A 20016-nucleotide genomic window follows, 5' to 3' on the forward strand; every position below is an offset into this window, starting at 1 on the left:
AGGTTCAAACTAGCGTTGATCGATTTCACAAAGGTATTACACATGAGCCCCATGAATCATCATAAGGAAAGCTATCTGTCTGAGGGTAGCACATCTTTATAATGTCAGAGCAGACATTCTTCATTGCAGCAATGGCTTAAGGTCATATTTGGGCTTTTCACTTTCCACTATGTAAAGCTCATCCATTTTTCCGCTGTGTGCAATATATAGAATTGCCTTTGAATCTTCTGTCTAGAAAGCAAATGCCAACTACCTGTCTAGATTTGTGTAGGCTTTAACAAACTGTCTGTTACTGACAGAGGAGTCACTGAATAGGGAGCCATTTTCGAGATCATTGTCTGTGCCACATCCTGCCTAAATGTTGAATGCAACAGAACCAACTTGCTGCAAGGAGCTCCCCATTAAACAGAAATAAACACAGACAGGCTCTCCCTGTCACATCATTGCCATTGTGTCCATTTATGATCATTTTGTAACTATTCAATACTTCAGAGGAACATTCACACAGAATGTCTAGCTTTAACAAAACCAACTGAAGAAAAGCAAAACATTATTGAGAAAGTAAACTGTCAATGTAATCGAAACATTTAAATGTTTAAAATATAATTACAGAGACTGGTTTCTAATAGCAACAAACCCCAGAATGTCCTTGTTGGTTTACTTTGTACGATACCTCCAAGACCCGGTCAAATACCAGATAGTAATGCCTTATATGATCAAGGTTTTAGTGGTTAATTATGACTAGCTAATAGAAGGTGACAACATGGCAACAGTAAAACTGACTAAATGAAATCTGCATTAGCTTTACGAGATCAATGAAAGGTTTATTAAGAGAGGACTTGCTGGATGTTAGTCTTAATGGGGGTCGGCACATTTGAGAAGAACTCTCGAATATGAAGTCAGTTTAAAGAGCATGGTTTTGAGAGTAGACTTTGGATTTAAGTGGATGCAGTCGTCAGCCCAGTCATTGGTTAGTGTGGCTACACCTAGGAGTGCAGATACAGTAGATAGGCACCTTTAACAAAAGATTTGCAATGACAATGTAGGGACACTAAGTACTTCAGTAGTAAGGCTTCCTACACTGTATAGTGAGGTTTTACTGTGTTGTATTTATGTTTCTGGTGCAATTCTGGTTGAGGTCCTTTGAAGAATTAAAACCAATGCCTTGGAAAAGGCTGGGAACCAGTGTTATTGAAGTGGAGAACATGGATATGCGATAACACTGATCATCAGATGTGGTTCAATGAGACAATCAAAAAGTAGTCACTTTTTTTTACTGAAATCAATAAGCAATTCCATAAGTAAAGTCAATAAAATGGAGTACATTTTTTTTTGCAGCATAGCACTGCAATACACTCTCAATTGCAGCCTATCTACAAGCCTAACCTTGCTTACACACAAACCTCAATCAATAACCAGTGCTTGATTGATTTTTTAGATAGTCAAAAACAATTTATCTTCATGGGCCTGAAACAAACTAACAGGGAGTATGTTACAGTACTATGGGAAAAGGGAAGCTGCAATGGTATGAACCATTGCTAAAATGGTACAAGTGTGATCAAATATGTTGATGTAAATGATACCTGAAACAAAAACACATTGGCCAGCACCAAGCAAATATGGGGCTCCCGAGTGGCGCATCCAGTAAAGGCACCCCACCTGGTGTGCAGGATGGGCCCTATAGCTTGGAGATCGCCAGTTCAAATCCATGCCACTACTGACCGTGACCTGAAAGTGGATGGTTGACGACATACGTTTCGGAAGATGCAACACTTGTAGTCATCTCTCCCAAGTTAGTACAGGGGTTGCAGCAGTGAGACACGTTGAATAATTGGGCATTAAAAATTGGAATTTGGTGATTCCAAATTAGAATAAAGAATTATGGTACCATACAGTATACGTGCTAAAATATCAGGACCACTATACAACATGTGTTCCAAATCTATTGTGTTGTCATTGCTGGTAAAGCTGTGATAGTTCTAATAGGGTTTCTTTAGGGATTTGTATTCTTTTCTCTGAAATAATGCCAGTTTGATCCATATAATGTTCCTAATTCTGTAAGTTTAGGGACATGCACATTAGATCTCATGTTGCTTTCTAAATGTATAATCACTTCTAATAACTGTTTTCATTTACATTTTTAACATAACATTCTACGTTTCACTTCCAGCATGTCAGAGTAAAATATATATGTATCTCCCCAAGTCTGTGGGACATGAAGTGATGGAAATTGACTGAATATAATAAATGACATTTACCAGTTTTGCTTGTCACAATGCCACAAAATTAACTAAACATGTTCCTGCAACTACTTTCAGTAGCAGGTTATGAATGTCAACTGCTAGATCCACTGTAGCTCAGAAAAAATAAATAAAAGTGGGACAAAAAAAAATACTTAAAAAAAATACAAAATGTAAATAATGTCTTATTTATCGCTGTAGCTTATATGTTTTAATGTCTCTAATGTAACTTTGCAATGATGCCGAAAAAACTAAACAAACAAAAAAAATTGAGATATATATATATTCACTACAGGGTGGTCAATCTTTTTTTAATGTCTTCGTGGTCGCGAACTTGTGGGGGCTGACAGGCAGGCAGGCAGGCAGGCAGTAGCAGGTAATGTCATCTCAATCTGTCTGCAGCGGGGCTGTGCACCAGAGATGCTCTGAGCTAGAGCGAAGCAACGAGATAAGGGTTTGTAGTTTAATTACACAGCTAAATCTATGGTAGGTACTTGACGAGCTGCAGATTTAAAACTGACACTACTGGGTGCACTTGAATCAAATCCTGGATTTCATAGACGGGATTGTTTTTAACAAAGTGAAGATTCTTTGAAATAAATTACCACCGCATGAATATTAATTACGCTGGACTGTTGGACAGATTTCAAATGAGAAAGAGAACCGTCAAGATCTAAGAAGATTAAAGAACACATAAAAACAAAACACAATTTGAAAAGACAGGGAAAGGCAGCTCCAGTGAAATGTAAGTGTCCTTTTTGTAACTATAACATTATTTCAGTAGGAGAGATGTATTTATTTATTTGAAATATTGCTACTGTGAATGATCATTTTAAACTTAAAATGAAGTATTAAAATTAATTATTGATAGATAATTATAGGCGTGTTCCTGTTAAGAAAAAAAACACTTATCTGTTTATTAGACCGATTGATATACAAACGTATCTTAAAAACAAAAGGTATCTTAAAACAAAACAAAACAAAACCAAAACACATAGTTCTTGCAAAAGTCCAGTCTGGTATGCAACAAGATTTTAATATGGGTTTCGTCAGACAACTTGTGCATCTAACTAACGTTATTTCCTTAAAGTTTAATGGTTGGGTTATTATGAGCTCTCGTCCTATTTCTACTATATTCAAGTTAAAGACGTATCAACCTATTATAGGCTCGTCATACATCAGACTTAGAATACATTCAAAATTAAGCAGTAACTGAAACCCAAAGCACGGAAGATACCGTTTAGTAGCTCATTAGCAATTCTATAATAATGTATTTCAATAGTTTATAACATGCTTCTAAGGTGCACACTGCACACCATATCGCGTTGTGTAGGAACTGTGTATTGAGCTGCTGTTGCCAGGTTGTGAATCGTGGTGGTTCAATGGTACCACATACAAAAACAGATTGCATTGAGTCATGAAAACTATAACAAAACAGTTATCTAGACTTCGTAAACAGGATATTTTTGCTCAGCTGGTATTTAAATAGCTACTTTAAAAACTAAAATTAAATAAACCAGCCATTTATTTTTAATTTTTTTAAAAAAAAACCCTTAATCTTTGTCTTTTTTTAAATTGACAAAGGGGGCAGATATGAACTGTAATATGATATGCATAATCCGGCAAACCCTGGTTTCTTTACCTGCGTTGTTTCTAATTCGCTATAGATCTGTGTAAGTGTGTTTGCCTTTCACAGCACTCTGTTTGTTAATAAGGGGGTTTCATAATTGCATCTGAGATATTCCAGATATGTCTGCTTTGTAACCTTTATTTCCCATACATCATCTGTCATTAATATTGAGAAGGTCATAATGTATTTAGAGACAGTTGCTATTGTAAAATGTGTATGGTAGGTTACTGTTTGCTTTGCTGCTTTGGTTATGCTCTTTCCCTCAAGTTCTGTGGTCTAAAGCAACCATAGCATAAATAGGAAATCATTTTTTTTTATCTTGTTAAAAAGATGTCCTTGAAAAATTGCTTTTGTCATTATGCCGAAAAATAAGTTTTCCTTTGTATTCTTTTCAGCATTCACCTCCATCTGCTACTAAATTGAGTCACCACCTAATTGTGTTTGTTGTGTATGCTCTAATCTTTTCATTTCCAGTACCAATGTTTCCTGCAGGGATTCAGATGGGGTTCGATAATTTAGCACCAATAGGCTCTCTGGTGCTAAAGTTTCAAAACAGTTTAGCACCCATTTTCAAAATGAATTGCACCCCTGTTATATTCAAAATAAAGTACTGTAATCATTTTAAAAGTGTACACCTTGTACAAAGATGGTTCGTAAACACAGAACTGCAAAGACATGTAAACAATTACACCTTAAGGTATGTTCAGAGACCTATGAGTTTCCCACAGTGCCAAAAAATTGTAGACTACAATTGCGAAGTACACAACAGATTCTGTATTACTCACCCTGGAGCTACACACGATCTTGCACATCCACATAGCCCAGCCTCCCTATGGGCATTTTTTGTATTGCGTAACTGTGTGCCCCATGGCTTGTTCTGTATCAGTTCCAGAAATCAGTACACTATGGCGTCTAGATAAGCTACAGCCTGTGCAGATAAACCTCAAGTGCCCAGCCCTGTACAATGAAGATGGAGCAGTTGTCTCTTAATTCAGAGACACACTGTCTGATATTCCAAAAGAGACTGGCTCCATTTGCTAAACAGATTTGTCTTTATATTACTCATCTCAGTGAACTACATTCTCATTTACTCTGCTAACACTCATCTGTGTTAGGCTTTCATGCACGTCAGCTGCACTCTCCAGCAATTTGTCAAATTTGAATGTCCTCCCACTGCATTTTACATAGGGTTCTTTTTCATAAATGTACAGTGTATATATCAACATTTACGTGCGGGGGTGTGTGTTTTAAGGGAGTTTCTTTATCAGTGGTGAATAAGTAATCTCCAGCAAAGTGAGTGCAGGAATGAATGAGATAGTGAATTTCAGATGGTTTATTGAAATAAAAACTTAATAACACAAAAACAGAAGTCAATGATTACTCAGTTGTGGCTAACAGTAAAAATTATGTAGGTTGGAGAGGGTGGTATTTTGTTCTCTACATGGAGTAAAGTGGGCGCTGATAGATGTGAACCATAATCCTAAGTGATTCAGTTTCTGGGTAATGAAGCTTTTAATCTTGGCTAATTTGAAACTGTATGAGACAGGTTCTGACTAGATGTATTTGCTCGATTTTTCCCCCCACTTTTTATATCTTTTTTTTCTGGGATTTTGTTTCTTTTGTGTGGGAGTTCATCATACTTGTGGAATTCTGTTGGATATTGCTTCTTTATTGAGCTGACATGGCATCAACTTTACTGTGATTTAGTGCTGTATAGCAAGTTGGTATTTTAAGGTAACACACTACTGATTGAATTGCTTCCTTTTCTAAGCATTTTTAAATGGTGCTGCTTTTTGTTTAATGCTCTGTCCCTATTTATACTGTCTTGTAATGATAAGACATTAATTATTTGGTTTAGTGAGGTCAACAAAATGGATGCACATCATGGAACATTCTGAAAACAGTACAGCATATGAAGAGTGGGTGCTTCTGAACTCATAACTCATACATAGTGTACAACATTACACTGAAAGTATGATTTATTAACTGTATCTAATGCCCCTTTGACACTGGCATGCTCTACCCGGGACGTGACCTGGTGCCATGCGGGTCAGCTATGTGATTTCACACTGCTTTTTGAAGAAGCAGGGTCGACCTGGGTGACAGGAGCAAGTACACAATGCGCATACGCAATGTTCTGAAAGCAGCAATGTTCACATGACCACCCTTTCTCTTCAGGCTTTCAAGATGAATCATCGACCCAAATGTTGATCAGAGCAAATGTTTCTGCATCCCTGATGCAATCTGGCTCATGGTGTGTCTCAATCAACAGAAATATGGCTAAACAGAATAAGCAGAAATGTTTCTTGCAGAAGTGAAACCTTCTGTTTGTTACTTTGTCAGCTTACGAACAACGATCTTGCATTTTGTCTTGCTTGACCTGGGTCAAAGCGTGTTGACCCACATCCTAAGGTGACCCGGATATGACCCTGGTACGTGGGTTCACACTACGCATGATTGTGACCCGGGCAGCCAGTCCCTGGGTAGGAGCGTTATTGTGAAAGGGGCTTAATGCTGTTAAATGGACAATAAACAAAGTGCATGTTTTGAACAAAGTTACTGATCATTTTACTTTGGGATCTTCATAGGTCAATGTGGGTCTTTAGACTCACAAACCCCCATTATTTACATCCTTTGTGAAAGGATATTTAAAGAACAAATAGCTTCAAATGTTATTTGATTTATTTGTTCCTTGTTCTTTTGTGATGTTTGCGATCATTGACAATGGCTCTGGATTCTACGCTTTGATCTTTTCTAGAGAATTCTAGCAATGAACAGACTTCATCAATATATTTAAGTCTTGTGACAATATGACCTTTCAACTCTGCTGGCCCAACCTACTCTACATACATAGAAAGGGTTAGTAGGTTGGACCAGCCAAGTTGCAAGGCAGTTTGGTTACATAATTTAAATGGAGTGTCTGATCAGCCTTAGGCAGTTAGACTTTTCCAGACAGGCTCACATACAGGTAAAGACAGACATATTGGATCAACAGATCACAGAAGCACTCAACATAATTCGTAACATCATAAAAAGGCAAAAGAAAGGTGAAAAATACATGCAATGACATTTGAAGCTTGGCTTGTCTTATTTCCACACAGGTACTGATTTTTGGAACAGGACAAGCTCTGGAGAACAATATAAAAAAATGCCCATAGGGGGCACGGTAGAGACCCATATCACTGAGTGATACGATGCTGAATGAAAGAACTGAGGACTCAAAGACACAGCGTTATAGAAGCTCATATATTATTGATGATTTGGTATGCTTCAAGTGCCCCCTTTCTACATTTTTTTTTAAACCATTGTGTCCCATGGCTTGTTTTGTACCTCTATGAAAATTCAGCACTCAGCATATGTCCGCTACACACTGTAAGCCATTGTGTGTGTAGATATGCTGACTTTATTCCAGTCCTGTACAATGACGATTGAACCCTTGTCTCCTGATTCAGAAACACATGGTCCCCTATTCCAAAGGGGTCTGGCTCCATTTGATGAACAGATAGTTGTGTCTTCATATTACTTATCTCAGTCAACTACATTTAATCTCTGCTAACACTCCTCTTCAGCTAGACTCTGCAGCAATTTGTCATATTTGAATATCCTCGTACTGCATTTTACATTTGCTTTTTAACATGTTTTCCCACAAATGAAAAAAAGCTGAATAACTCTTAAAAAAAAGGAAACCCTGAAACAATGTTTTTATAAAACTGAAGACTGAAAAAATCAATGTTCAGGTTATATGGAGGTCATATAATTTGTTTATTTAGCAGACACCTTTATCCAAGGCAACTTACAGAGACAAGGGTGTGTGAACTATGCATCAGCTGCAGAGTCACTTACAACAATATCTCACCCGAAAGACGGAGCACAAGAAGGTTAAGTGTCTTGCTCAGAGTCACACAGTGAGTGAGCGGGATTTGAACTGGGGCCCTCCTAGTTACAAGCCCTTTTCTTTGATTTCAACTTGGCAAGATATCATGAGCAATATCAGGTCAAGCAATATGGGCACCTGTGGCAAGCTGGCCTGATCGGTGATGTCGGAAGAAACACACACAGCAAGTGAAATGGTGAATGCGCTTGCTGGCGCCGGTTTATTGTAAAAAAAAAAAGGTTTAAACAAAACAAATCACTCAAAATAAACAGCGCAATGGCCAAACGAACAGACAAAGCAGTGGACCAACTGTACCATGCTGGTGCTTCCAGCAAGCCGTAGCAACTGTTATTTCTTATTTATAATTACTTTCTCCACTCCACTCACACACAAACCCGAGTGAGTGAAACACTGCATCCTTTATGCAGGTGTACCAAGACTCGATTACTAATTAATCATTCAATTTGGAATCTCGGTACATCTGCACGTGAACTAATTTGTGCACTTCCCCGAGCTCACATACTATTACATACTTTATCTGAACGTGAAGTGATTGTGCAATCCCCGTGCCTAAATACAACTATATATTTTAAATCACTTGTGCTACACAGACCCATTTATATCCCGTGCAGCAATAACTATACACCAACATTAACACACCACACGCAACATATAACACAAAAATACGCATAGGGGCAGGGCACTTTGCCACAGTACCCCATTTAATCCTGCAAATACAGGGACTGGAAAATGCAATTATTACCTGTGAATGAGGACCTCCAAGTAAGTTCAGGACATAAGCTTGCTTTGATTAGGTCTCTACACACCTCTCCTCCCTTCTTATAATTGTGGGATTTAGTGAGGTCCTCAGCAGGATTAGACTGTAATCATTTTTTTCTACCTGACAGTTTTTCAATCAGTTAGGTTGGCTCTTTTGACACCTTAGGATTTTCTGGGGGTGTTTTTAGTCCTGTTTTTCCAATAATGTTTTTTTGGAATGCGTATGCGCAATGTTTTTCCAATTTTTTTTTTCCATTCACATTTTTTATTGGCAGTTTACTCAAGATGGCACCTGAAGTTCTGTTGTATCACTGTGAGCCTGTGTATCCACAGCTATACACAGACCAATGACCTGATCCCACAAGTTTACTACAGTATTTGTATGATATTGTTGCCTAAGCTTTCCAATGAATTTGCAGCAATAAATATATTATGCATTTCTGTTCATCTGATCTAAAGTATATTAATCCTAATAATCATACATGAAACATGTCTGCCCCAGCACTAAAATCAACTATTAAAACTGGCACAGTCGACTGTGCTTAATACCCCTCCTGTTAATATCCCCCTCCGATTACAATAACACGATTGAAATGTCATGGCTGTAATATAGTAAGAGTCAATGGCAACAAGCTCCTGATTATATCAGTTCATTTTCTATTACAGTCCATTTAATATCATTTTAACCAGAAATAAAAACTCAGAAGACTAGAAAGTGTATATGTAAGTTGCTGTATACCCTTATAAAAGTACAGTAAATTAGCCTGTACTGACTAAAAGGTATATGTGTTGAATTAGAGCTTCTTCTGTGCTGTGCAGTTTGTACTTATTTTGACAGGTTATTAACGAACTCCTGAAAGTCAATTCTGCTAATTGTCACCATTTCTGCTCTGTTCCTTTGACTGTCCTAAAAAAGAAGATAAAGAAATAATAACACAACAGGACTGTGCTTAAATGTAATGCCCTTGTGTAATCATATTAAAAAAATCAGGGCACTTATTATTGTCTCAGCAATAACATGCACCTATTCTCTTTCTGAATGGCTGACAGATAAAATGCTGGAAGCAATTAGATCATAATTTTACATCCAGCTGTGCAACCAATGGGAAGAGCACAGCTGACAGTCAACTCCAGGTTAGTAACTCTCCTTTTCATTTGAAGACTTTACTGCGTCTTTATTGAATCCTCTATATAGCTAGAGGCCATTTGACATTCTGCAACACTGAAGTTCATGGTCATTCTCTGCTGCTTGCATACAGTTACAAAAAAAAAAAAACCTTCAGAGCCACTGACAGCACAGGTAAGATTTTATTTCAATGAATTTTGTTCTGGCAGCCTGTTACTTTGCTTCATATCACAGGTGTCCTTGGCTACTGAAATCGGAAGCATTTAGAATGCTAGAGGTGTTCTGTGAGGGGATCAGTGTGTACCCTATTCACGCTACCTAAATAATGTGCAATAAACATGTGTTGAAACAGGATTGCTATTACAATGCATTGGGCATTCATTATTTAGATTGTGTAAAGAGGTGTGTAAAGTCTGTTTTTGCTAGAGTTGTGTAAAATGTCTGACTTAGTTGCTAATTATGGACACTGCTGTCCTTTTTCCAAAAGTATTATACTAAACCAGGATCAGCAACAATGAATGAATCAATGAATGAAGAGTATTTGTTAAATAAAATTATTTATTGTTGTTGTCAATGTAAGACTGACGCAGACAAAGAGTAATTACCTTAACACAAGCTGACTCTAATAAACTGCCTGTTTATTATATGCTAAGTGCCAAGTTAAGAAAAAAATTACTGGGAATTGCTTGTTGTCGTGTCTGTATTTCACTTTTTTTAGTTTTTGTTTTTTTGCAGCCCCATAATTGCAGAACATTGCAAATCAGAAAGCAGGAAAAGACTAGGGCTGTGTAGATTGACTGAGTAATTCCCTTTAAGATGTTTTCGTTGGCAGGTATTTAATGAAACTGAACAAGCCTATTATTTATTGTGCTCATTTCACGACAAGAAAAGTTGAGTGGTATTTTACTTCTGAATGTTGGATAAGCACAGTTCTGCTATCTACATATACAAATTATGTTGAGTACAACGATTATTATTCTACTGACACAGTCTAGGTGAACACTGCATTACTTATGCAATGTTGGCACGGCACTTTATTGGGAAAAGATCTTTACAATAACCTCTTTTCTGTTTTTATCCGGCTTGGATGTTTGGTAAGTCTTGATATGAAGTCTTTAGAGTGCATAGAGATGTACTATACCCAGAATCTCATTTTTACTCCTTACTGTGGTGTTAGTATGTGGAATGAGATAAAAAGGTCTATTTAAACACAGTTATTGTGTAACGCTTTTGTAAAAGCATAGCAAAAGCATTGTAGTAAAGTATTGCAAAAGCACAGCAAAAGCATTAAAACCTCAGACAAGCAAAGTACACCATATATAAGTACGTTATAGCATGGGGAGAACAGTGGTTAACCACTATTTAACACATACCCTGCAATGTATCATTGCATGGAAAACTACAAAATTACCATGCAAATTTACAACTTTAAAAGGATGGATTTTAGAGTCACTCTGATCATAAATGATCATTGTCACTTTTATTTTCATTTCACAACAATGGTGCAAATTGTGCACTGTAGTGGTATATATTTGATTTAGTAACCTGTATTGTTTCTTTATTGGTAACGAACAACCATAATGTGTAGGCAATATGTCATAATGAACATTTGTGTTAATAATCCCTACACCTCTTTCTCTCAAATACAGTATTTGGCAAGTTCCTCTGTTTCTTGTTCTTGGTTAGATAGTGCTATAAATATAACTTCTATGAATGAAAGTTTGTCCGCGCTATGGTTTAGAAATGCTGGCATAATGTGTTTTCATACATGGATCAGCTTTTATAGGACATTTGTTAAGGTGAAACCTCAGTAGCTTCATAGCAAGTTTGTTAAGAAATACCTTATTTGTGTCAACACATTTTAAATTTAATCATAAATACATTTCAGTATCTAAAAGTAATCATTTATTTTCTCTTTTTGTTTTTACAGCATTTGACACACAATATATTTGGTTTATTGTGGGTTTGTCCAAGGTTCTCATGGAAACCCTTTCTGTCAAGCACTTTTTCTTGTCTGCCTAAGAAAGTAATTCTATGAAATTCTGAAAATGTCTGGAACTGATTTTCCTCTAGAAAAAAACGGCAGTCTACTTTTTGAAAATGGAACATTCCTCAGAATCGTCCCAACGTCCATATCAACCGCTGTGGACTCCTCTAAACATTTGGAAAATGTCTACGTATATGTTTCTATCTTTTTAAGCCTGTTGGCGTTTCTCCTTCTGCTGCTTGTCATTGCCCTCCATAGACTCAAGAACATCATTACTTCCAGCTCGACTCACCCAGAATGCACCAACGAAGGAGGAAGCTCCTTTACCAACCTGGAGATTTGTAGCCTGTCCTCTCAGAGATCTGTTGTGTCTTCCCTCTCCCAGTGAACACACTCATTGAATATTAATGTTTTGCACTGTATATACGCATTCTTATCAGTAAAGTTTAAAGAAGTTGAGGTGTGTTGAGATGCTTGTCCTTGCGTTAAACCACAGGTAAACACACTTAACCATGTGTCAGCTCTATCAGAAAGTGATCTGCACTGATTCTGTACAGTAAATAGCTTCTGGTAACATTTTGATGTTTTTTTTTTGTTTGTTTGTTTTACATCCCTTTACCTTTTCTAGGAATCATTCTGTGTGTGTTGTTCAAATGTCGAGTTTTATTCAAAGGTACATGAGCTACCTTAACTACTCTGTATTTACAGTACAGTATAGTGCTTCCTCATCATTTAACTGATTTGCACAACAAAAACAGGGAAATAGTAAAAACCATGAATTAATGAAGAGAACGTATACAGTAAAATACAGTACTTGTACCATTTCCTGTCAACATGGCCCAGCCGTTCATTAACCAAATTTGTGAATGATCAAATTGTGAAATACCTGGGAGCACTTGAGTTACTATCCCTCAAAATGACTTGAGAGGATAACAAACCTGTGGAACAACACCAATTAATAACAAGCATGTAACTCTTTCAATACTGCATACCTGTGAAGAGGTGAGGAACAAGAACTCCACTCAACACACTTCAGCAGTTAATCAGTCCCAGTCTTGGGTATACCCCAATATCATTTGTGAATGAATTATTTCCAAACAAGGAACTGAAACTATTTAGTTAGTTTGATGTCATTTTGCAAAGTTACATAACATGCAGAAAAAAAGTAACATACTTCTTATCCTGCTGTGCTGTCTGCATGCAGTAAGTAATGTAACAAACTGTGCATCTACAGTATCATGAATGTACATGTATTTTGAAGTGTATTTAATTTTTTATATAGTGTTACAGTTCTTTGGGCTAAATTCATAGCTGGTTTTATGTTGAAGCTTTATTCAGAGCAGCTGTACAGCAGGCAGATGGTGCTGGCTCTTATCACTCAACAGACCCTTTGGTTGATATGCCACCTTCATTTTATGTTTATGGTATCTACCAAGCCTAAAGTCAGCTCAAATTAAGAACTCTGCATTTGAGAAACCAAAATATGTCCGGGGGATGGTAAGAAAAAAATGTAATTGTAAGCTATGTGTTGTGTAATGCAGCCTTATACGGGAGATATAAATGTGGGATTTTATTGTGTAAGTTGATGTGTGTTCAGAAGTGTATTAAAGTAAATTTATTATTTCTATCTGTTTTTACTGTATTACTTTTTTTTGATTACTGACAACCCCAGAAGGAATCAGCTAAGCCGAATGTGATGTGTTTAGGAATTTTTTTGCATTCCAAAATAACACTGAAGTTGGATGAACTTTCAAAGGGGTAAAACTGCTGGAAATGTCCTGTCCAACCACTTGTCAGAAAAAATAGTTGAATTGGCTTTTAGATATAACTAGGGCTTCTGTTTTTCGGGTTTTATAAATTGTATTTTTCGGTGCTTATTTTTTAGCTATTTTCGAGTTTTATGTAAATCTTTTTTTTTTCTGTGCTTTCGTTTTTGATATACTGTATGAAATTAGTGTTTTCGGTTACTTTCCAAAATGCTTGAGCGTTTTTGTTTTTTTTGTGTTTGTGTCATAATATGTATAGTAACTCGACAGTACTTGCACACTTAAGTTGTACCTACTTTCCTTTGCTGTCTTCCACATCTAAATCCCTATGGTCACGGGCACATTCTTCTGGGGTTTTTGTGTGCAGGCATTTTTGTGCATTTCACCACAATTCTGTTTTAAGTCCTCCGTGTCTTAACTGTAATACAGCTTTAAATGCCGCTAACAAGCATCCATTCCTGATTGTAATCTTGTTTTAAATCTCGCAAGCGGAGTCTCCAATAGAAATGTAGGAATGTGCTGTCACTCAGTAGTTGGGGCGGGTTTAAAGTATTCAGAACTAATCAATGATAGATACAAGTCAGGAAGGCGGGACATTGCCCAGCAGCACAGGGAAATGTATTTATTATTATTTTTGTAGTAGGTTTTATTTTTTTAAATGTGAAAAGGGTAAAGTTAACGTAAATAGATTAACCATTTCCACAGTTTTTCCGGTGTTTATTAGCTATCCTCCGATTTAATTTTTTTTGTATCGGGGGTGTTTGATTGGGTTTTAACGGTTAAAACCGAGTCAGAAGCCCTAGATATAACACAATGGCAAATAATACCTCAAACCAATTGTATATAAATACCAGGGTGTACCATGCCTGGAACAGAAGCTAGTACTGTACTTACCACCCGAAACAGCCAGCCTCCCACACATTAAAATGCAATGCTTACTGCTTACTCATTGAGAAATCACTGACACCTGGAGGAAGTGCCACTCTACCTGAAAGAGATTTCTGTAACCTGGCATAAAAACAGATATGTTTAAAAATGAAAATACATGTTTGCTGTAACATGTGCTCCTTTCTAAATTACACATTTGAGACTTACTGTATATCTTAACTGGAAGTGCACAACAGGTAAGATTCATGGAATTATTTTATTCGCTACAACCACTTTATGTTAAATAAATCAATATTGCGCGATCAATTAACATGACCAAGGACAGCAAAAGGTGTCCTAGCAACAGATACAGTAACCAATGAACAAAAGTGTTCAAATTAAAAAGCATGTTAATGAAAGACTTGTCATGATAACAAACTGGGTCTTAGGAGACTCTCAAAGACTCTCTTCAGTGACTTTTATTTTCATGAAGATTACAAGTTGATCAAAGTAGGTATTTAGAACATTTAATGGTTAAAATCACAAACTACTTATAGAAAAGGGCCTTTAAATGTAAATACATTTTTTGAACCAGTATAAATAGTTCTTGAACTACTGGGTCTTCCCTTCTTCACGATGCTGTGTTGTCATTTCACTGCCTACAGCTTCATTTAATCTAGTTTATGTAAATTTGAAATTGAAACTCCGCACCGCAAGTGGAGAAGATTGAGTTTGATGGCACAAATTTATCATTTTAGTTCAGAATTTAAATTTATGTGCACATTTAATCCAACCCTTCGACTGCTGCATCAATAACAATGTGTATCTTTTCTCCAAAATCATTTTTACAGCAGTTAATAGCTATGCATAATTTAAAGAAAAAAGAAAACCAATATACTGAACTTTAATAGCCTTTATAAAAAGAGAGAATTACACAGGGGAATGGATTTTGGGGTTACTAGTATTAGAATCTATAGAAATACAATTTTCAAAGCAACATATTGTAATGAGTTTAGTAAATCAGTTTAGTAAATCTTAACTGTTTTTTTTAGCTTTCCTTCTCAAAAACCTTTGGTTAGGAAAGAACCATTCTTTGGGGGAAAAGTTTTGTATTATTTTAAAAGGAAGTGTTTTGATATTACACCAAAAACTTGTGAGAAACCCAAACTCCACAGATGTAGATATGTGGTAAATGAGCAAATTGTTGACAAGAAGGCATGTCATTATTGGAGGCCTATTGTATGGATACATTTAGGGGCAATGTTTAGTGTTATGATTAATATATCAAAGGCAAGGCAGCTTTTGCAGCGCTTACTTATTAAGTCATACACATAAGCTAATTAGCATATTAATGTTGCACAATACATCTGATTAGCATATTAATGAGACACTGCTGATGCTTTGCATAGTAATGTGGAGGCAAGCCACGATTATCATATTCATAAGACTATTAAGCATTGTGTTTTGTAAGACAGAAGCACATACTGTACAAATAGTTAATTAGGAATTAAATTGTTTCTTATGCATACACTGTCTAATAAACACCATTTTTGTGCATCAGTAAATCCAATAAAAGTCCACTTATCACCAGCTAATCCTCAGATAGTACTTTAGGTAACTGCCCAAAATAGACAAATATTCTCTATAATTTGTAATAATAATTTCTCTTAATGGACTGAGAGTGCTTCTTTTCAAGTGTAATTTGTGTGATCTTCCCAATGGCAAAACCAATGGTTCTTTACTAAGGTCCATTGATCGAGCATGGTAACATATCAGTACCTGTGTGCTACCATACCAGTACCACTGTATAATATATGTTCTACATCCATAGTGCTGTGATTGCTGCTGATGCAGTCGTCTGCAAATACAGCCACTAAGGTTTCTTCAGGGTGTACACTGGTGTAAGCAAAGGTCCTCTAATGCTTCTTTTACTTTGTTATGCAGTTGTGTTTTCAGATTTAGATCATCCTTTTCTTCAATCGGGCTATAGATTTTTACCACCAAAGCACAGTTAGTGTCTGTCAATCCCACTAATGATTACTGACCAATGAAGCCACAAAGGACACCAGAGTATCATCTTCTGATAAGTGAAAACAGACACAAATGTGAACCAGTCTACAAGCTTTGGATGACTGGGTAGCTGCTGTGATGCAGATTAACAATTGGGAGTTTAGCTCTAATGTTTGACTCTTTATAGAAGTAAGCATGAATTGGCTTCTTGCTTGACTGGAGTTTCCTGTCAAATAAACTCCCAATTCGAACAAAGCTGTTTCCATGGGATTGTAACAACTCTGTGAAAAACGTGGGGCCGCCTCACTTCACCTTTACATTTTCAGTTTTTATGTTAGTGTGAATATCATTATTAAGGAACAATGCATATCATTTTATGCTTGGACTATTGATGCAATCAGTAATCAATTATTTATAATTGTACATGTAATACAATTCTAATTCAGCTAAAAAGAATCCAATACCATTCCACCACATTCATTATTTACCTTCGCAGAGATAACTCATCCACAACTATTAAACACTCAATACTGCAGAATTCAGAAATCGTAAAAGAAACTTCAATGACAAACATTTTGACTAGAAGTCTTTCTTCAATGACATTGAAAAAGACTTTGATTGAAATTGTCATTGAAGTTTATTTTAGTATTTCAGAATTCAGCGCTATTCTTTTCCCCACAAGATGCAAGAAAATTAAGGATGATCTTTTGGACATCTGGTAATCCTTACTGATTCCACGTCTAGATGTTATTGTGCATTGACAGTAATTGATTGCCAGCCCAGTGTTTAGCATTGCATATGTTGTCCCTTTTCTAGTCTTGCACAATCTACAGCAGTCAAATTGGTGTCTTCAATTTTGGTGTGTTCATTGTATTATGAAAGGGATTTGTCACTCATTGACGCTCTATAGAAGATTTATTTAAAGTCAGAAATTGTTTTTTTCTAAGATTACCCAGTACAACTGGTAAGCTTTTTTACAAACAAATGTGTTCAAGGTGATTTAAACTAAAGTTTAGTGACTAAGGTGATCTAAGCCTTACATTATATTGTTTCATACAATTAGCGATTACATATATATAGTTGTGTCTGGTGTACAACATAATGGATCTTATCTTTGCTCTGATGGAGAAAAGGTTTATGGAGCTGCTAACTTCAGTTGTAAACAATGGACTTGTGACAGACATCAGTTTGTTTGTTAATTATTTTAGTTTAAAATTTACTCCGAGTATGTTTTACTGAACATCAAAGCTACTCAGCTCTAAGCATTTGCTATGACTATTGACATTCAAATGTCTGAATGAAATTGTCGTTTGAGGAACTACGGTACATACAGGTCAGTGACTATTGCTGTAAAATGTTGGACCCAATAGCTTGACTCATTTGTAGTGTGTTTTTAGTGGTCAGTTCCCTTAATTATACACCTACTCAAAATAAAAGAAACAACCACATTTTATATCACTTTGCAGAATGAGAATTCAAATAATGCCCATTATAATTAAACAATACAGTCTCATGAAAATATATCTGCATATATGGCTGTAGTTACTCATCAGTATGTGTGGGGAAAAAAATCAGTGGCCTTTATAATGAATGCAGAAGCACCTTCAAGAAGTGTTAACATAGGTTCCACATCAGGAAGAAAAGTTGAATTTTGTTAAATGTCATCTTTCAAACCTTTCATCTCTGCCATTTACAACGAATGCCAGTTCTGAAAGCTTAGGCAAAAATATAGATATGCACAATGCCTTTTTGACAGGAAGCATTCATATTTAATTCGAACCAAAGCCTGGGGATGTTTGTATTATTAAGGGTAGCGCCAACCAGATCCACCAGCCAATCCAACACAGAAAACATTTATTTAATTGTTTTAAAATAACAAAATATACTTCATGCCAATGACCTTTTAAAGTAGATTATCCATATTCATCCTATCAGGATGTGTTAACCTACAAACGCACTGGCAAGAGCACACATATCCACACACACACACACACACACACACACACACACACACACACACACGCCCTTCCTTTTAAACTATGGGTCATAACCTTAAAAACCTTGTGAAGTCCTTAATCTTGAATTTAACAAAATGTATTCAGCCATGATTCAAGTTATGCATGTGTGTGAATAGAAATTATTTCTCTATTTTTTTTCTGTATAAATAATAACTATACATAACTGTATCAATAGAGGATACTGAATGATCATTCGTGGTATACAGTTTTTATTCGCCGCAGGAGGATGTCCCAGTAAATAAAAAAATGTTTACCACGAACGATCATTCAATATTCTGTTCATACACAAATATAATTTAAATATATGACAATACAATTTGTACAATTTCGAACCTTGTTTATGGCCTCTTCATCTGTAGATAGAACTTTTACCATTACCAGTGTTAATGAAGGGGCTACAGGCTGGTCGGATAAGAGGCAGGCAGATTGGTAACTGACATCTCTTGACTACTCATTCTCAAGGAATCCAAACAACAATAGAAATATGAAATTCATTCAAAAAAGTATATATATTGTGGTAACAGTCAAGGCTGACCAGTGGCAGAAACAGCAATCCAGACACAGTAACTACAGTTAAGTGCTTTTCTGCACAGATACAAAATCAAAACACATACAGGAACAAAATAACAGTTTGAACAAAACCCTACACACAGAACTCTTCAAATTAAACAAAACAGCACCCACGCATAGCTATCATGGTACCTTTCACACACAGCATTCTCTCTTACTCTGCTCCACAACCCACACCAAACATTCATTCTTTGTTCCTTTATATAGGGTGTCAGCAGGGGTAATTGGCAACCAATCATTCCATTACCACCTGGCCACATTCCATATATAGATATATAATTACTTTAAAGAACCAAGGCCAATTTTCTGAATGAAGAATGAAAAAGTTTCAGAATGAAAGTGTTGTTATATATTTTAAAAGTCTTGCTGCTTATATAAAAAAGCAATATAGTACCACCCAGAAACACTTGAGTTTCCTATACTGCTGTTCTGTACTATATTATATTATAGAAAGTACTACAGATTTTTTATGTAATCGAGACTTATCCAAACTCAACCATGGGTTCGGTTCTAGACAATAAGGACAAAACAACATCCAACCTCTTGACTTTCCATAGCCTGGTAGCAGTGTTGGATTTAAGGCTGGAACTACAAGTCTGAGGCCAAGGTTCGGAGCCTTTTATGTCAAGGCCGTTGTTAAGGCCTGGATCCTCTGGGCCAGAGCTTCCCAAGTGTCTTCTGGTTTTCATTCCAACTGAGCTCTCAATAACTAAAATAGACATTACTTATACAATGTTATTGCAAACTTGAAATCCGCAACTGTTTAAGAGCTGAAAACAAGTATAATTAAGCAAATTATTAATTAAATTAAGGATTTAGTTAAGTAATTGAGAGCTAAGTTGGAATGAAAAACAGAAGACACATGGGGGTCCCCAGGACGCCCTGCTCTAAGCCAAAGTCACTTTCAAGGCTGGAAGCCTCTAAGGTGAGGTCAATGACGAGACACCTCAAGCACAGCAAACCGAATGACGAATGTGAGAGAATGTCTGCAGCAAGCCCTGGTGGTGACCATTCTTTCGAGGAAGAATGCGATCACATACCTCAGCACAGCACACCAAACGATGAATGCAAGAGAAGGTCTTGTGATGAAACCCCACGGCATGATATGCTGCCCACCATTCATCAGTCATCACCGCTGCCAGTTGAAA

At 36.5% G+C, this 20016-nt stretch overlaps 1 protein-coding gene across 2 annotated transcripts; it reads left to right on the forward strand.

Annotated features, from left to right (window-relative positions):
* The first annotated feature begins 2631 nt into the window (after window positions 1-2631).
* On the forward strand, window positions 2632-13398 carry LOC117405161 (serine-rich and transmembrane domain-containing protein 1). Of its 2 annotated transcripts, XM_034007995.3 has the most exons (3): window positions 2632-2985; window positions 9575-9658; window positions 11581-13398. In XM_034007995.3, the coding sequence occupies exon 3, from the start codon at window positions 11699-11701 to the stop codon at window positions 12023-12025; it is 327 nt and encodes a 108-aa protein (XP_033863886.3). In that variant the 5' UTR covers window positions 2632-2985; window positions 9575-9658; window positions 11581-11698; the 3' UTR covers window positions 12026-13398. The 2 variants fall into 2 exon arrangements, with proteins under 2 accessions (XP_033863886.3, XP_058887224.1); XM_059031241.1 differs by lacking the exons at window positions 2632-2985; window positions 9575-9658 and adding an exon at window positions 9675-9824.
* Window positions 13399-20016: the final 6618 nt, after the last annotated feature.

The sequence above is a fragment of the Acipenser ruthenus genome, chromosome 9, assembly GCF_902713425.1.
Source record: "Acipenser ruthenus chromosome 9, fAciRut3.2 maternal haplotype, whole genome shotgun sequence".
NCBI lineage: Eukaryota > Metazoa > Chordata > Actinopteri > Acipenseriformes > Acipenseridae > Acipenser > Acipenser ruthenus.